The sequence below is a fragment of the Athalia rosae genome, chromosome 5, assembly GCF_917208135.1.
Source record: "Athalia rosae chromosome 5, iyAthRosa1.1, whole genome shotgun sequence".
NCBI lineage: Eukaryota > Metazoa > Arthropoda > Insecta > Hymenoptera > Athaliidae > Athalia > Athalia rosae.
This window is the reverse complement of record NC_064030.1, coordinates 14710854-14729572: the sequence shown is the minus strand read 5'-3', so window position 1 is coordinate 14729572 and position 18719 is coordinate 14710854. Positions and strand designations below refer to the sequence as shown.

At 46.5% G+C, this 18719-nt stretch overlaps 3 protein-coding genes across 8 annotated transcripts; 1 reads left to right on the top strand and 2 right to left on the bottom strand.

Moving 5' to 3' along the window:
- Window positions 1-1003: 1003 nt before the first annotated feature.
- On the bottom strand, window positions 1004-10765 carry LOC105691857 (solute carrier family 41 member 1-like). Of its 6 annotated transcripts, none has more exons than XM_012410612.3 (8): window positions 9576-9700; window positions 4254-4374; window positions 3242-3572; window positions 2962-3141; window positions 2049-2488; window positions 1706-1926; window positions 1231-1579; window positions 1004-1087 (listed from the first exon to the last, which is right to left on the bottom strand). In XM_012410612.3, exons 2-7 carry the CDS (start codon window positions 4343-4345, stop codon window positions 1239-1241), a joined length of 1605 nt encoding a protein of 534 aa, XP_012266035.2. In that variant the 5' UTR covers window positions 4346-4374; window positions 9576-9700; the 3' UTR covers window positions 1004-1087; window positions 1231-1238. The 6 variants fall into 6 exon arrangements, with proteins under 6 accessions (XP_012266035.2, XP_020711333.2, XP_048511489.1 ...); XM_020855674.2 differs by lacking the exon at window positions 9576-9700 and adding an exon at window positions 9021-9421; XM_048655532.1 differs by lacking the exon at window positions 9576-9700 and adding an exon at window positions 8034-8052.
- Window positions 10766-11619: 854 nt separating this feature from the next.
- On the bottom strand, window positions 11620-16322 carry LOC105691793 (solute carrier family 41 member 1-like). The gene is made up of 6 exons (XM_048655533.1): window positions 14381-16322; window positions 13814-14285; window positions 13443-13590; window positions 13160-13362; window positions 12921-13069; window positions 11620-12825 (listed from the first exon to the last, which is right to left on the bottom strand). Exons 1-6 carry the CDS (start codon window positions 14768-14770, stop codon window positions 12640-12642), a joined length of 1548 nt encoding a protein of 515 aa, XP_048511490.1. The 5' UTR covers window positions 14771-16322; the 3' UTR covers window positions 11620-12639.
- Window positions 16323-16979: 657 nt separating this feature from the next.
- LOC105691840 lies at window positions 16980-18700 on the top strand. The gene has a single exon (XM_012410587.4). It carries the CDS (start codon window positions 17173-17175, stop codon window positions 18646-18648), a length of 1476 nt encoding a protein of 491 aa, XP_012266010.2. The 5' UTR covers window positions 16980-17172; the 3' UTR covers window positions 18649-18700.
- The last annotated feature ends 19 nt before the right edge of the window (window positions 18701-18719 follow it).

Genomic DNA, 18719 nt, shown 5'->3' with positions numbered 1-18719 from the left:
CAAATTTTTGTTACTATTATTCATTTCTTTTTTTAATAATTATTGCAACCGTATATCAATCAACTGTCGGATGAAATTCCTTCTTTTTTTTTTCGTTCTTTATTAATTGTATAGATTTCATTATTTTTTCTTTTTTTTTCTCTTCGTAACGCATACCGACATTTTCAGAGTATATTTTTTCAGTTACGATTTCAATATCGATCATCCATATTCTGTGATTACTTAAAATTAAATTACATTACTACGTATCTTAATTAAATATCGTTTTATCATAATATTCTATATATCATACCCAGCAAAAATATTTTCCACCGAAGTTTTGTTCCTAGATTTTTAATTAGCAGAAAAAAAAAAAAAAAAAAAAAAACTAGGATTCAATTAGAATTTTTTTCTCTACTTTGCGTTTCGTGAAATATACGCGTGTGTGATCCGATTGAAAAAAGCCCGTAATTTTGTTCATTCATCTGTTTTTTTCATGCTTCGTATACAATGAGAGTAACGTACCTGATAATTAAACAACAAAAAATTCTCGTCCCGATTGCGGTAACTGGATTTTTTTATTTTTAGCGCGTTTTTCTTTTTTCTCTTTTTATTCAAACAATCAGACGAACTATCAATGGGGTATTATTTATTAACCCGATATTTATAAATATGTACATTTGAAAACGGAAGTTTCTTTTTTTTTTTTTTTTTTATTGCAACTTCAGATCTTCAACTTATTATGAAAAAAAAAAAAGAAAAAAAAAATTATTATACATCAGCAATTTCACTTCTGTGATAACCTACACATGCTTGGCACTAGACTGAACAGTGATATTAATTTATAATTAGAAAATATTCATCAATTATTTGGCACTTGAGTTTCAAGTAACCAATTCACTTTCATTATTTTCTTTTTTTCTTTTTTCATAAGCCAATAAAAATATACGCTTTACATAAAATTTACTCAACTTTGGTTTTTGTTTTTGTTTTCTCATTTTTTCTTTTCATTTTTTTTTTTTTGTTTACCTGGAAACAGCGAACATGTTCTCGACTGACACTGATTCCGATTCTTCTATTGGATGATTTTTCTTCCTCCGAAGAATATCTGGAAAGTTTCAAGTCAACCTGATCAAGAATTGAGGAAATGGGAATCGGTTTTCTTCGAAAATCAAACGTGCAAACGAGACAAACGGACATGAAAACGAGACGGAAAACAATCGACGAACGAAAAAAGAAAAAAACACGTACTCTCTAATTCAAGGTCGCATCGGAAGGTCGGAGTACTCATCCCCGACGAGGTAGAGAAACTGGAAGGCGATCGCCAACAGGCTTATACCGAGTAGATCGCCCATCGCCGTCAGGTACGGTATCGCCGAATTGTCCGGATCGATTTTTCGCTTCCACATCCAATGGATCATTATAAAAGCGATGTAGAGCAGGGCGGCCACCTGGAGCATGGCGGCGCACAGGTAAACGAAAACGAACAACGGTGTCAACGAGGCGTTTCCGTCCTTCATGTAGTTGATCATGTAGATGAAAATAATGTGACCCGGTATCACCATCGCCATCAGGACCCGCGTGGTCCTCGCGTGAAGTCCTGCGGGAAAAAAACCGGAAAAAAATCACCGCTTCGTTAGAAAAAAACAAAAAAAAAAAAAAAAAAAACACCACCACCACCACCCCCCGGAAAACCGGCGACTCTCTTCGCCCGAAGGAAACGAACCTTTCCCGAAGAAGTTCGCTATCGGGGTGATGAATATTATCGGATGGGTGTGCCCCGGCGGTATCAGTAGCGTTCCCAGTTCCGCCTGCTTGTGAAGAGCCGTCGATATCCGGCTTGCCTGCACAGCCACCAGATTACCGCCCACCCCGTTTATCACCGGTTGAAAGACCGTGAGGTTCTCGAATCTGGATACCATCGACTCGAGTATCAGTCCTCCGCAACTGGGTTGGCAAAAGAACCGATCATCTCCGGTCAGAGTAGGACGAAAAAGGTGGAGGGAGGGGGGGGGGGGGATCGCAATCGCTCCGGAAATCAAAAATCGAAATCCGGAGAACGATTTTACCTGCTGATCAGCATGGCGATCATCACCGGTGTCCAGCCGTTGTAGAGTACGTCGTTTGTGTGCTCGTTTTTCTTGGCTATCCATACCCAGAGCGGTGTGACCAGAACGTAACAGGATATGATGAGGGGCGCCAGCCAGTCCTGCTTGTCTATCGCCTCGTAGAGTATCGTCGATATCCAGGAGAGGAGGGCCAGCGACGTGATGTCGCCGAGACTGGCGGCGATCGGCGTGGCCACGTTGTCGGGGTTGATGTTGCAGTGACGCGAGAACACGATCACACCGGCGGTGATCAGACCGAGGACGAATGAGGCGAGGGACGCCGTGACCAGGCTGCTCGCGCACAGCAGATAAGCGTGGTCCAGCGACACCGTGCCGTTTCTGAAGGCCCCCATCATTATGGCCACCACCGAACCCAGGAAACCCACCACTATAGCTTGACACTGGAGGGGCGAAGAAGGACTCTGGTTATCTACCGATCCTGATTTCCTGAAAACGAATCGAGGAACGAACCGCGAGGAAATTTGCGTCGCGCGTTTTCTTATCGCGCTCGTTCGTTTTTTTTCTGTTTTTTTTTGCTTTTTTCGAAAGACGTTCAACGAACGAGCGAAAATCAACGTTGTTACGTCTTTGACGGGAGAGATCGCAATATATTATCGAGTATCCAAACAACTCAACGTGATAGAGAGAGAGAGAGACACAGAATTTTTACCGAAGGCCGCCTCACGTCACACGGGTGAACAAATATTAAAGCAAGATAATAACGAGCGTTTCGACTGTCGCTACGGCGTCGCTTGTAGCTCCCTAAAAATCAAACTCCCGACTTTCCTCGGGGAAAACTCGACCTTCCGCCTTACGTTCCTTACGTTCCTCGACGTAGCTCGCGGCGAAAAAATTCCGGAAAAAACACCTTTACCTGTATCAGCACGAGATTTCCCACGATCATCGTCGACTGTTGTTTAGGCGTGTCCATGTGACCGAGGTTAGCCTGCGTCGAGAGTCTCGACGCCAAGGTCATCTCAAGGTTGCCTTTGAGACCGAGTAGCGCGGGTACCAGTATCATCAGCTCGTTAACCCTCTCGAACACCACCCAATGCTGTAACAAAACGATCGTCGTTCGTCCTTGTTGTTTTTTTTTCTTTTTTCTTTTTTTTTTTCTAATCCGTCCGGAATATCGTATATACATATTTCCGTACTTGAACCAAATCCAGAACCAGACCGGCGCCGACCATACCCAGACCGGCCACCAGGAACGGAATGAACACCTGGATGGTTATGGCCAGGTAGGATTCCATCGGTTCGCCGGCACCGGGACCGTAGAGTTTGCTCTCGACGACGATGTCGGGCAGCCGATTGCCGTCGCCGTCCTCGAGCATCGTCAAGTCGGCACCTTCCTCGGCTAGCGACAGGGCCGAAGCGGCACCGATTCCGGTATTGGATTCGGATGCGGCGCGCGATCGGCCGCCGGTCGGCGTCATCCTGTACGAGTGCCTTTTGTTGTAGAGCAACGGCTCCTTACATTGCCCACTGGAATAGCCGAGAACAAACGAACAAACAATGAAAAAAAATAGAAAGAGGAATTTTAAAAAACGGGGGCGTCTGGACGACAGAAAATTTCCCGAGTCCTTGACCCCCATCGCGCGGGTCCTCCGCAGGACGCGCCTAGGATCCCTCCCGGTTATCACCGGTGCCGAGGGAATCGCGCGACATTATCATCTCCATTCAATGAACTAGTTCAAATATTTGTGTCTGATGGTACAATGCCGATGCGTGTCTGTGTGCGTGTGCGCGTGTTCGAGCGAATTTACTTTGACGCTAACAATAAGTGTGGGCGGTCGGATATTTTATTTTATTTATTTTTTTTTATTTTCTCAAGGAACTGTGAAACGCACGCGCTTTTTTTTTCATACGAAATTGGACACGTCGTTGGCGACAATCGATCCGGTTTTTCGAATATTTTTTTCAGGACGTCTGCACCGAATCGTGTTTCGAGTTTGGATGGACATTTTCCGATTTTCCGAAAACTAGTTTTGACACGAGATTGCTTCCCAGAGATGCACTGTGGGTTTCACTTTCACTGTCACCGAAATCCTTCTCCTTTGTACGACTTTTTCATCGTTGTTGTTGTTGTTGTTGTTGTTTTTTTTGTGTGTGTGTGCGAATTAGATCGTAAAACAGAAGTGAAGATTCATCCATGAAAAATCATACTTGTCGAACTTGACGTATATCGTCGGCGATTGGTTGGCTTGTTTCTCTTGCGGCTGCTGTACCGGAAGCGGATGTACCTGACCCTCTATCATCTTACGACTGGGTCGAAACGTTGCACATGCTACCCAATATATAGCGATTGTTTCTTTGAATATTGCGATAAGATTCGCCCGACGGTAAACCGTGGCCGTGCTCTCCTACCTAGCCTAACCAACTTCATCGTAGTTATTTAAGATACAAATAAAGAGAAAATTGCGTAACTGGCGTAGCGGCGCCTCAACGGAGAACACGGTCGTAAATCTGAGCTAGCGTTCTTCAACCGCCTGTCTCTGTCGCGCGAGTCGTCGGAGACGTCGGCTTCGTCTTTCCGCGGATTTTCGATTTCTGTACGCGTGTGACGGAGATTCTCGGTTTTTCGACGCGCCGTGGAACGCCGACAGCGAAACGTCGGACGGGAGATGAAAAACCGCCCGGATTTCCGCCGGTGCGACGGATTCGAATCAACAGGTTTTTGTCGCGACTCGGGGAATTCCCCCGCGGGGACGACCTCCGCGCGGACGGCGAATCGAATTCGTTTTTCGTCGTTGGGTCGTGTGAAAGAAAAGAGAAAAAGAAAAAAAAAAGGAAAAAGAAGAGCGGTAACGTCTGCCGTTGGTACGCAAGATATGCAAAAACAATAATTGAGCCTAAGTTAAGAGCGGACTTGGCTGGCGAGCGCTGATCATCAAAATTTATAAACAGCTTCAATCATACAATTGACACCAGAGAGTTTCTTATTACAAAATGGGGTTATCAGAGCAAACTGTGAATCTGGTCGTTCGGTTAAACGAACGCTTCGCCGTGAGGCGCGACGCCGGTGGAGCGGAAATTTTTTTTTCAAAATTCCTTCCAAAATTCCTTCCACTCCCTCCACCCCTCCACCCCTCCACCCTTCCCCTCCACTCCCCCTGTACCTTGTTCCGCTCGGATCCGCGACCCGCTTTCAAATCACTCCGATTCCTCTTTCTCGGGCCAGAAACGTTCGCTCGACGGCGGTTATCAAGTTAAGGCACGGGACGGTCCGATTTTCCCGAATAAGGTCGTGGCGATTGAGGTCCTCGGTATCCAGCATGGATGGAATTTTCCGGAGGCCAGGAACAGGCCGGCGCGTCACGAGGTTACATCGCGACTGAAGACGACCCGTCTGTGGCGTCCGTTGGTCGTCTGCGGCGAGTCTAGGCCCGTAAGCTAACGAATCGCCCATCGAGCAGACGCGACTTTATTGATCCGAAAGGACGCTGAAACGGTAGGATATACACGCTGACGAAACGGCGGCCCGATTTTCATCCCGTTGCTACGCGGGGCCGTACTACGATCGCCCGGCTGATCCGTCGGAGATTGGATTGAGATATTTATATTTTTTTTTTTATTTTTGGAAGACGAAAAAAGATGGAGATCCGGTTTTGGCGAAACGATCGAAGTCAAAGTCAGCAGGCTTCGGACGATTCGGAAGATTTTTCGGGACTTCGTACGTCTGCGAGGGATACGGAATCGCTCGACCGTCGCACGTCTGATCCTGCGACCTTTGACCCACATAGGGAAAATGAAAAATTTTTCTTTTTTTCGGAAGAGAAAAATGCGATCGACGGTTTCGGTATTGGGGGAGGGGGAGGGTTGGGGTGGAATTCGGCGTTCCGGTCCACCGGAAGTTCGGGCGAATCGTTCGTTTCGGCGCGACGTTAGCGACGACTGGATGGAAAAAACTGGTGCAACGTTCCGCGGCTCCGGTGCATCTGGATGTCCGAGCGACACGAGGCCCTAATTGTTGCGCAACGTCCACCACGCTATTTATCTACTCTACTCCACTGCCCAGGGCAAAACGGTCCCACTCAACTTAGTCGGTCGTTCGTAGAGCGCGCGTAGTTCGAGTAAGATGAGCACTTGTACTAGTCTACCCTGCGCCACGCTTTCCGGATGACAATTCCAGGCCCCCATGAAATTCAGGACTAGGTCATTTCTGCGGTACAGCGGTAACGGGCGGCTCGCGAACTCCCCCTCCAACGAACGTCTCGTCGGCTGTGAAATCGAAGTTGCTTTCGTTGGAATCGATCCCTTAGCATTTTCACGCCACGAGGACGTCCCAAGGTCGGCGTCGACAAGCTCGAGAAATCGTCCTTAAAAATTTTGTCGCGATTGTGTCGCGCAAGTCGACGAATTTTTACGGTTTGGGGGATCCGCCGGTGAATGAAAAATTGCTGGAATCGGTCCTCGCGTTTCCGAAATATGAGGAGAAGGATTCTTCTGATCCGAATTTTTTGAGCGACAAATTTTTACGGTTCGACAAACTTTAACGGTTCGACAAACTTTGACGGTTCGACAAACTTTGACGGTTCGACAAATTTTGACGGTTCGACAAACTTTTACGGTTCGACAAATTTTGACGGTTCGACAAATTTTTACGGTTCGACAAACTATTACGGTTCGACAAATTTTGACGGTTCGACAAACTTTTACGGTTCGACAAATTTTTACGGTTTAGGGAAATCGCCGGTGAATGAAAAATTGCTGGAATCGGTCTTGGCGTTTCCGAAATATATGGAAGAGAATCCGATCGAATTTTCTGATTAGAATATTTGTCGAGATCTCGAGGTAATTCGTGGCGTAGGCATAACGAGAAGAAAAAAAAAAAAAAAAAAAAAAAGAGCAACATTTGGCCAGGAAGCCGCGCGTAACTCGTTGACCCGCGCTCGTCGGCGGCGAGCCGAACAATTGGTTTTGTTCAATCTTGAACTGAGCTAAAACACGAAAGACGCTGTGTGCAGCGTATCGCTTAGCCCATATAAGTTCTTAAGCGGTTAATTCGTCGCCGGAAGCGTTACTTTTCAACCTCTCCGCCATTCTCTCCGCGTTGAAAACAGTCCTCCGCTACAATATTTGGTAAGTGGATCCTAAGGTCGTACGCGCGGTGACGTAGTCGTTACACGCTCCGGCGTCAGCTGACGACGACGACGAAAAAAAAAAGACGACCGAAAAAAAAAAAATAAATAAATAAATAAAAAATGCCGAATTTCGGTATCCCCGTTCAAAATGGCCGGTAGACGATATGCGAAGCCCGCGTCGCTACGGAACGTCCGCTGAAAATCACGCGGCATCCCTGACCTTGAAAATTTAACCTCTGACATTGAGCTCGCCCGACCTATTTCTGGTATACCTATATTCAAATCTCTGGTAATTTCACGGTTGTTTCAATTAAAACGATACGCGCGCACACGTGGGTTCCGCGTCTCTATCGGATTACCGGGATCTAAATTTGAATACGAAATTCAGCGAACGTGTGTCTCTGCGCGCAAGCGCGCCGAAATCGCACCGGAATTTTCAACTTGAAACCGGCAACAGGTGCGACCCCTTCGACGGCCTCGTCGATACGGAAAATTTTTCGGGTTCAACCGATTCTCGCCTCCTCTTCCGATTTCCGGTTCGCGGGTCGAGTCGACGGCGAACAGCGGCGACCGTCGCGTATACCGACAGCTGTACCAGAGAAACAGCTTCCAGCTGACAAGTTTAACGGTTAAATGCCAGCGAAGTTAATTCGGACCTGTAGCATTCCATGAGAGACTTATCTAATTGACATTGCAACCAGATTCATGGTCACCGGTTAGCCATCAACCTCCCGGTGCGCTTCACCCCCCATTCGACGACATCCGTACGGACCAATAAGGGACGCGGATTATCGCCAAACGACAATCGGTTTCATCTGGTGTCGCGAACGATTTAAATTACGGAACGTTGTTGTTTAATTACCCATAGTGTCTGTATCTCATGTGCTCTAACATCCTAGTCGGATCGTATGGAACGTTACGAACGGTCGTTCGACGACGAAAATTTCACGAAAGGAACACTCCACTGTTTGAAAAAAAATAATTCCACACTCGTAATCGCGACGCGAGACTTCGGCAAAAAGAAAAAAAAATATAAAAATATATAAAATGCGATAATCGCACCCCGTGACGATCGTCGGGTGGTTCGACCGCTGAGTGTTTTCGATTCGATCGAACGACTCCCGAGTCAATTTCTCCGTGCGACGACGAGGTGGAAAAAAAATATATCCGCGCAAGGTGGGACACCGTGCCTCGGTGTGTCGTTTTCATTCGGTCAACAAAACGGTGAGTTTTTCACTTTTTGAACGTCTGTGATAATATTGGTGCCAGTTAAATGCGGCGGACGGTTTGTTATCACAATTCGTTGAGCGGATCATCGCAGCCAAGTCCGCGACTAGAGCGAACTAACGACGGGTGGGAAAATTTTTCCCCGAATCCCGATCGACTCGCGGGACGAGGGACGAGTGGAAAGTGTCGTTTCGCCCGTTGAGCGGCGACGAAAAAAAAAAACGGAGGGACGAAAATTTCCCGAAACGATTCGTTGGAAAAAGTTCGGTAACACCGCGCGCAACGCTGAATCACGCCGCGGAGATCGAAGAATCCGATCCCAATGTCGGCGAGATGTTCGTACGAACGACGTAACGCGAGAGAGATGCTGAGATTTCCTTTCGGGGACCGCCTCGACGATGCCGATTTTCCAGGGGGCGAAAGAAACGGAAACTCCGAAAACCGGCAATTATAACTTTCGTCCTTCCTTTCGATCGGTCCGAAATCTTGTTTTCTTTTATTTTTTCTTTTGTTTTTTTTTTTGTTTTTTTTTGTTAACACCTGAAAATCGGCTACGTCGCAGCGTTCGAGATCCTCGGCGTTTGACACCGTTCACTGTCAGGATGCAACACGTGTTCCTCACCTCGGTGAACTCAGCGCGTTATTCCACCGATTTTCCGTTCGATTGTTGATATTTTCGATTTTTTTTTTTTTTGTTTTTTTTTTATCAGCGTCAAGTGATTCGGCAGTGGAACAAAATTTTCAACATCTTATCGACGTACACCAATAATTTTATGCACCATAGTCGATCGCTCGTTTTTACGAGTGATCGTTGTCGGAAACTCGTGAAAACTTTTCGACCTTTCGACAATCAAAAATCCTGTTTCGCTGTTTCGGAAATAAAAAAAAACAAAAAACAATTAGCCCTGGTCGATTTTACGACCGTTCGCGGTACGCGCGCCTAGGCCAACGTCGTCGTCTCCGTTTCGCGTAACGGATAGAAAAAATAAAATAATCGAAGGAGAGAGAAGAATTAAAAAAACAAAACAACAAAAAACAACGAAACGAGAGGAATGAATATAAATTTCTACGTGGGTTAAAAACGTCCGTCGGGCGAAACGAGGGGGGGGGGCAAAAAAAAAAAAAACTGATGCTAAAGACGAACGAAAGCTAAAAGATGTTTCGTTTGGTGGTTTACGGTAGGAGTAAACGTTGCCTCGCGACGGGCAGAGTAAGTCGTCACTGACGGATCCAACTATTTCATTCACTGTTGGTGTTACGCTCGTTTGATCGCCACTATATATAGTACATGTCGTACACCGTTCAACCGTCGCATGTAAGTACTGGCGAATAAAACTTCGCAAGGTTCGATTGTTCCTGCGAGCGGACGAGGAGGAGGAGGAGGAGGAGGAGGAGGAGGAGGAGGTGGTGGTGTCGCTGCCGCTCGGCGGTTGACGCTCCGTCGATCCGCGGGGGCCCGTTATTCGCCTTTCGCATTTTTCGACTTTCCGTGGAAAATAAATTGATATCTCCAAGGAGTTTCGCGGGTGCGGGTTGGAAAAACCGCGGATATCGTCGCGGCGCGTACGTTCGGCTCGAAAGAAACGTGGAGTCGCGACGGAATTTCGTTCCCTCGTTTCGCAGCGCTCAAGGTTCCTCCCGATGGGACGGTCTCGCGACTCTCCGTACTTCTATTGTCGGGGCGAAGAAGAGCCAACGTCGCGACGCCAGTGTCGTAAATATTTGTCTTCAAATCCTTTGCACACCGCGTTTCATCGAGTCAGGCCAGATTTTTACGTGTCTCGTCGCCGTATCGGATCCGCTGTTTTTTTGGGATAATTTTTGACTCCAAATTCGTGATCAGCGACCTCGAAAACCCCCGAGTAAGGATTTCGGTCGAATTTAACGTCGTTTCGAGGTTTTTGGCCACGATTCGGGGGATTCGGTTCCGCCGTGCGCGTCGATCGGAGGAGGCGTTGGAACCGAAACAACGCGACGCGTCGCGTTCTAGATCGGAGCTCGTTACCTGAACAGTCGAAGTGGAGAAGGGTAGCGGAATCGAGTGGCGATGATTTTCTCTCCCGACGAACGATTGGCTGATCCTGCCTCCGGAGGACGAACGACAATCGGTCCGGTCGACGGAACGGCGAGGGAATTCCCCGTGTGAACTTGCGCTCGCCGTTTCGCATGGCTCGTCGCCGACTAAGTTGGAACGAGAACTTTTAACGTTGAACGGGTCATCTCGCTCAGTCGTTACCCCGGTTGGAAAGGGTAGCGACGATTTTCTCACTTTTCAGTCCTCGTCGGCGTCCGATCGGCCGGAAATCGTTGGATCGTCGATCCGAATATTTCCGAACGCGGCTCGCGGGTAATGGAAAATTGCGAGAAACGAGGATGGAATTGACAAAGTAAATTCACCCGCAGATAAGAGATAACGTTAAAATACGCGTTGGCAATTAATTTGGCAGCGTGCAACTGTTCTAAAATGATCGTTGCAGGTCACGTGATCAGTGACGTATACGAATTTGACATAGCGCATAATATAATATACCTACTAACTACTATACGCACACGAATGGCCGACACGTGTGTTTAAGACGATTTCTCTATTAAACAGTTGACTGCCGATTGTGTGTAATAATGGCCGTAGGGAAGATAGTGATCTGTCACGCATTCATCATGATATATCGTTGTCACACATGCGTCAGTCGTTCGCGAACCTATATACCCCACCTATAGCGCTGTTCAAAGCACGGATGAAATTATCCGGAGAACTGTGAGCGGTAAAAAAAAAAAAAAAAAAAATATCCTGCAAAAACGTTCATTTTTCCATCGATGATTTCCCGTCAATATTTCCGAATTTTTTCGACTCGTTTCACGGTCGATCGCGTCCGATGGATTCCCGATACGGCGCGGAAATCATGGCGGATCGCCGATTCCGCGAACATTCCGTTGAAGGATTTCGAAAAAAAAAAAATCGCTAACGCAAAAAACAAGCGGTGGCGGTGGCAAAAAGCTCCCTCTCTGTAACTTTCGGCTGAAAAAGTTCATCCCCACTCCTTCGGACTGTTTTACCGACGGAGGGTAGTCGCCACGGAGTGACGTACGAACGTCGAGTAAACTGACATAACCAGGATACCAGTAAGAGTCAGGAATCGCGTCGTCGTCGGAGCTCAAGTTCCGGATCTGCGATGAACTTGATGGGTAGAAGAACGAAAGCACTCGGAAGGTCTACGGAATTCTAGTCGATACAAAATTTTATTAACATTTTCATGTACAGTAATATTTCAGAATATTGTTCTCCATCGAGTGTGGCGTGGAGACGCTGTCTCGCCGATTGTTCGAGGTAAAGTTTGTTTTTTTTTGTTTCACGGAATACATGGAAATTGGTCAGTCTGAACAGGTGGGAAATGAAAATTGAGGAACAATTAGAATCGATCGCTATCAGAATACAGCTAATAATTGTTTAATGATTATTTTTGTACTTCAAATTTGTCGTCGCATCAACGTGATAAGTCAACAAAATCGTCAATTCGAAGAGCGTGGTTAGTGAAAGTTAAAAACTTCACTTGACGATACAACAAAACGAATAAAATTCTCACAAAGTAAGATGGGAGAGAGGAAATAACATGGCGATTATGATTCGATGACAAACGGGCGCAACAAACGTCGTCATCGGTTTCTATGGCATTCATTCTTCGGATCGTCCTAAGCTAACTACATTGTATTGGTCATTGTAGCAAATATCGTCTGGTTCAAATATTTTAACTCGTCAACTAATATTATAAATAATCTTAATATATCGGCTAAATAATAAAAATATTTATAGAATTAAAAATAAGTAACATCACGTATATTATACTGGCATAAAAACTCTAGGGGATATTCAGAGCTCGAGGAATTGTTTTTTTTTTTTTTTCGAGACGAAAAAAGAAGTCTAAATCACGACGTAACTTAGTAAAAATATAATAATATTAATAATAATAATAATAAAGGAATCAGGCAATTAAATTACGCTAGAGGTTATCCGAGAACCCCTAGGCCGTCGGAATCGTGCCGACGAACGTTCCGCAGTCTAATTTCTGATAAAAAGTTGGAACTTGAGAAACGCGACGTGCGGAACTTCTTTTCGTTATCACAACGAAGGATCGATCGGACTCGCGACATTTTGAGTGCGGGAAAAACGGTGGCGGGTCGTTTTGGGAGAGGAAAGGAGAGAAAAAAAAAGAAAGAACGATGGCGACGATAACAACGGAATGAATTTAATCACCGACGTCGGAATCTCCATCGCCGATGGCGTAGAGAATGTGAAATGCGATTCCCAGGAAGGCTGTTCCTATGAGATCGCCGGCAGCGGTTAAGTATGGTATGGCAGAACTGTCCGGATCCATTCCCAACGTCCACATCCAAACGACCATCAATTGCGCAATGTACAACAATAAAATAACCTGCAAAAAAAAAATGAATGAATTGCACGGTATCATCCTACGGAACCTCCAACGATTCGTTGGGAAAAAAAGGATCGACGACGAAAAAAAATTACCTGCAAAAGTGCGGCGAATAAATAAATAATAATAAATATCGGCGTCAACGACGTGTGACCCGCTTGAAGATAGCTGATGGTGTAGCTGAATATCAAATGACCAGGTATCACCATCATGATCAGGACTCGCGCCGTTCTCGCGTGTCCTCCTGAAAATCGAAGTCGAGAAATCCCGGATCAAATCCCCGAAAAACTTTGGGCGAAAAAAAAATCGCCGATCTGTTTTTCCGGTATATTACCTGGATCGAGGAACGCGTGGAGCGGACTGATACAGATATTCGGCATCTGGTTTTGACCCGAGTTTCCTTTTTTGTGCAACGAAGTGGATATCCTGCTCGCTTGGACGGCGACGAGGTTACCACCGACTCCGTTTATGACTAATTGAAATACGGCTATACCTTTGTACGTCGATATGGTGAAATCCAGTATCAGACCTCCGATGCTGTAAGCGTAAATTTGGTTGTACCCTTATCGGCATCGCGACCTTCGCGACCTTCTGAAAGGCAAGGTGAAGAAACATACCTGCTGATGAGCATAGCTGATATGACGGGCGTCCATCCGATCTCTAGTACTTCACGAGTGAACGGATTATTTGATGCGATATAACCCCAGAAAGGTGTGGCGACTATACAAATTACTATAATAATCGGCGCTATCCACGGTGCGTATTCTGGAATGATCAAATGCATTAAACAAGACTTGAAATCCAACGCAAAGCCGCGTGGCCTTGGATCGAAACATGTGTTATACTCCAGAAGCAAAATATAGCGTCCAATTGGAAAAGAAAGCAGCCAACGGACTGGATGAAAAACAATTCCAACTAAAACGAAACGGAGAGCGATTCGTCGGGTTTTCGAAAGTCGAAGCGATAGGAGTCAGTGATTTTCAGTTACCGATGGCGGTGTACAGGAGGGAGGCTATCCACGACAGAAGTGCCAAAGTCGTGAGATCCCCGAGGGAGGCTGCTATCGGCGTTGCTACGTTGTCGGGATTAATGTTCATCCGTCTGGACAAAAGTATAACGGCAACCATGACCAGGCCCAAAATGAAACTAGCGACCGATGCGGTTACCAGCGAGCTGGCGCACAGCAGAAGCGCGTGATTTACGTCGAAGTGAGCCTCCGGTATCCAGCCGAGTATCACCGCCGCCAGTGAGGCCAACAGGCCAACGACCATAGCTTGGCACTGTATCAAAGCCAGATTACCGACGATTAGAGTCCACTGCTGGTTCCGCGTGTCCATGTGACCGAGATTCGCTTGCGTCGATAAACGAGAAGCCAGAGTCATTTCAAGGTTACCTTTGAGGCCCAGCAACGCGGGTACCAATATGTAAACTTCCGAGACCACTTGAAAGACGGGCCAGTGCTGGAAAATTCATCGTGATTTTACCGCCGGTGATATTTCAACGTCACCCGGGAATAGCGTCTCCTTCCCGCACGAGGGACCACCACCACCGTTACCTGGACGACGTCGAGCAGCAAGCTGGCCGCCACCATGCCGAAACCGGCGAGCAGAAACGGGATGAACATCTGTATGGATATGGACCAGACATTTTCGTCGTCCGACTCGATCGACTGATTTTGGTTAAGCGTTTTTCTGTTGTTGTTGTTTATACCCTTGACGGAAGTCGGCGGTATTTGAGCGATGAGTTGTCTCGTGTCGTCCTCGCCGCTGTCCGCCTCTGATTCAGAGTGCAGATCGCCGAGGGCGTCGGTCATATTGAGGTTGACGGACTCCTCGCCACCGGAGCCAACCATTCTGGCGATATGCAATTTCTCGTTTTTTTTTCTATAACGTAACAGTTTTTCCTCATTTGTGTAAGCGGTGACGAAGTCGTTAGATCGCTCCATTTTTATTCACCAAATATTTGTAGATCACTACAAAACACTGCGGAGTAAAATAGTTGGGGAAAATTTTACGATTAACTTTGTTGAGAGGAAGTGAACAGAGATTGCGAAAAGATAAAGAAAAGAAGTCGAAATAACAGCAAGCGGGCACAATAGCGAATACACCGATCGAAAGATCTCTGGGGAAACTGTTGCCAATGCAGGACCTTTTGAAGAGCAGTTGAACCAAATATAGATCAGCTGCACTATTCTTAGGGTTCGAGAATGCTAGCCAATATGTTCAATGGAGAGTCGAAGGTACTGCAACTACACAACATGGGACGAGCGAATCGTCGGGAACGTTGAAAGCAGAAGCGGATATTATCAGTAGAAGGAATCATGCTCTGGCTCAGATAATTTATTTAACAAAGGCAACGAGACAAATTCGTCAATATTTTCATTATAGCCAATGCTTCACGACTCACCATTTTCTCATAACAGTTCTTCATGATCATTGTCTAGACATGAAACAGAACATCATGTTAAAACGACGTATATTTGTACAAACGACGAATTTTTTGCGAACGATATCTAATAGGACAACCGCATACCCTGGTACAACGATATATTCAACTACGAGAACCGCAAACGAATGCCGATTTATAATCCAACAAATTTTGCACAACACTTTGTTAACTTATCTCCGAGATTCGTATCGACGTACTCTTATCGCGAACGGTTCAATTATTATTCCGTGGTGTTGAGGTTTCGCGAATAAGTCAATAAAAATTCGGCACCCGGTCAGATTTCGATTCGATACACCCAGAAATAAAAAAAACACATTACTCCAACGCAGTTTACCGTGATGTATAATTTGAAGTATAGAATCTTAGCCACGAAAACTTAACCTCAAAATACCAAGTACAAACCTTAATAATAGCCTCGATTTTATTCCCATTATAAGAAGAGTTGCGTCGACGGATGTCGTTCAATCACCCGATTGAGGTTTAATTTTCAGCTAAAAAAAAAATATCGATAAAATATCTCTCTCGGCGTTTCTCGAGTTGACGAAAAACTTGTCTCGTGCCGGGACGTCTATAACCTTCACTGTCGGTTTCCCTGTATGTATGTACACACGGTTGCCAAGGCACTGCTCTCCTCTCTTTCTCTCTCTCTCTCTTCAAACGTTCGACCATCTGATGTAGACAGCTACGACGGCCACGTGATTAGAGTATCATCATCATCATCATCTGTTCCGATGTCCGATCGACGTCTGCGGTCGAGTCGTTGGAAGTGTTCCCGTCATCAAGTTTCCATATCGACACAATTTTCCATTGCCTACGTATCCGCGCTCGGTCCGTCCTTGTCCGTTCGTTCGCCTCCGCGCAACTGTGGCGGTTAAGGGGGGGGGCGAAGGGGGCGTTCGTGCGTCTCGCTCTACAGAAATGCGTGGCACTTTGGTAGCCTGACTGTCCGAGTGTCGGTTTCATCGACGTGGCCGCCGCCGTTCACCTTCGCCCGTCGATGTTACAAAGCAGAAACGTAATAACTGCAGCAGCTGAGTTATCAACCGCGGACCGCGCGACGTCGAAACAAACTGAACGCCGACGAGTCTCTCGCCGTTCGGTTGCGGTGCCGCATTGTTTACTTTTTTTTATTATTATTTATCTCATCGATCTTCCGACCACATCAATAGGCGGCTCAAACGAGCAAACATCAAAGTGCATTTCGTTATTGCAATCGGAGCAACAACCGGTCGTTTTACGATTTGGTTATCGAAACGGGCTTCGGTGTGTTGGTCGGACGGATTGGAATATACTTTTGATTTATCAGGTCGAACGTCGTCTGCTTTTCGACTTGTTTTTTTCTTACTTTTTTTTCTTTCCATCTACCTCGAGGGCTCTGTTATAACGTTCAATTTTAGACATTAATCAGAGTAGAGGGTCATCAGACTCAAACTCCACGAACTTTGGCGTGGAAACGAAACACCGAATGGAAACGAAAAAAAACACAAGATGTTGACCGAGTCGTGGATGAACAAAAACGCTCGTATCCCAGCCAGCCTGGCGTTTGAAGCGACAAATTTTTAATTAGTATCGATTCTATTTCGCGTTCGGACGTATTTAGAGAGTGTCCGTCGACAATGCTGCGATTTGAACACCCCAGATAAAACCATAGCCCATAGCTAGAAATAAGATCAGACCCTGGGCATTGTGACGGTCGCAAACGGTGCGCATGTCCCGATCGACTTGTCTATTTGGTATTTTCCCGCTGGCTTGTACGTACGTACCTACTGGTCCCCTGCAATCAGATCTTCGGACGTTTCGGCCGGGACGTGAATTGCAAGGTACTCGTCACATCGCAGTTCAGTGTCGCGTTCCATTTCCGCAAGGTACGACGACTCACCGCGCACCCGAAACTCGAGGATGGGTAGGAGCAAAAAAGGATCCAAAACAGTCCCGTGCACATCGAACAACCACCACGAGGTGCCGAGAAAGAACGTCAAGGATTCGATACCCGAGTTGTCGACAAGGATATCTTTTCCGGTCGTTGAAAGCGCGAGGGACGAGACGGAGGACGATACGGACGAAGAGGAAACCTTAGAGTTCAATTTTCGACCGAGGAAAATGTTCCTATCGAACTCGTGTTTGATCTGCTCCCGGATATCCAGTCCAGGATTTCTTTGCAAACACTGTAAAATGGTTTCTTACTGTACCAAAAGTCATCAGCTGGAAGACGAACGCTCTCACGAGGACCTTTGCAAAATTTTGAGCAAACTTTCCGCTCCTGCGGCCGATCCGCGCGCCGACGATCCGAAGATCTCCATAGATCCGGAAGAGTACAGAAATTTTCGCGTCGGACTGATAAGATCGACCGAAAAATCGTTGCTGCGTTACCTCGACCTTTGGGAGAAGGAGATAATACTTTACCCTCGCGCGTGTTATCGATGCCACCGCTTAAGCGTCGCAGACGATGACTCGCTGCAGTGCTGCGCGGATTGCAAGGTCGTATTCTGGTGTAGCGGTCACGGCAACGATCACTCCAAATGGTGTCTACAGTATCAGATATTTCACAAGATACTAGCGGCACAGAGTGCGCACGGTAACGCGAACCCCCATATCCCGAACGTTTATTTCACCGCGCCCGACATGGCGTCAAACGACTTCGACAGTTTCATGTCAAAGGTCACCAACAATTCGTCGCGTTTTCGCAACATGGACGTTTACAATTACACGGCGTTGTCGCATTTGGCTAGCGTGCCGCTCACCGTTTTGTACGCGTTGCAACACACCCATCGTCACAATTGGCGAGGTCTGGAAAATTTCACGTTACATTTGATAGGCGCCGAATTTCATTACGAGGGCGTCAATCTCCGCGTTTGGGAGAAATTGTTTCTCCACTTTTTGCCGAATCTGAAAAATCTCACGATCGTCGCGATCGGACCCGAGTTGTTTCTACCCGCTATGGTACCCGGCGAACTTTTGACGAGGGTGAAACTTTGCCGTCGATGCAAAATCGCTGGCAAAACGATCAGAGTCTCATTCGTAGCCAACACCCTTTACCACGATTTTCGTTCGTCTCCGGAGTACGGTAGGCCGGACATGAGCTGTCTGTTCAATCCCGGCCTCTATCGGAGGACCGCTTTCGGCGGCCGAGACACTTGGCCAAAAACTATTTCCGAATTATGCTCGGCCAAGGTGCCGATCGTGGTCACCGCCTATACGGAACGTGAAATCCCTATGGACATCGCCAGGGTGAAGTCCGTCGGCGAGATACGGATCGTTCTGACGCCCCGCAAGAATCCCTACGCAAGTTTGAAACCGGACAGAAATTTCGTCAGCGACGAAACGGTACCACTGATATACAAGAATTATTTTCTAAGCATTGTAACAGCTGTTTGAACGACGTTCGTCGTCTTTTCATTTGAGATTAAACAAAAAAAAACAACAACAACGCACGTGCGCATCTCCAT

Coding starts and splice junctions, on each gene's coding strand:
- LOC105691857 (XM_048655532.1), bottom strand. Junction 3,573..4,253: donor ATATACGTCAAGTTCGACAA/GTATGATTTTTC, acceptor CGGCTATTCCAG/TGGGCAATGTAAGGAGCCGT. Junction 1,927..2,048: donor ATCGCCATGCTGATCAGCAG/GTAAAATCGTTC, acceptor TTGCCAACCCAG/TTGCGGAGGACTGATACTCG.
- LOC105691793 (XM_048655533.1), bottom strand. CDS start 14,770: ATGGAGCGATCTAACGACTTCGTCACCGCTTACACAAATGAGGAAAAA. Junction 13,591..13,813: donor CCTCCTGTACACCGCCATCG/GTAACTGAAAAT, acceptor TGATCATTCCAG/AATACGCACCGTGGATAGCG. Junction 13,363..13,442: donor TCAGCTATGCTCATCAGCAG/GTATGTTTCTTC, acceptor TTACGCTTACAG/CATCGGAGGTCTGATACTGG.
- LOC105691840 (XM_012410587.4), top strand. CDS start 17,173: ATGGGTAGGAGCAAAAAAGGATCCAAAACAGTCCCGTGCACATCGAAC.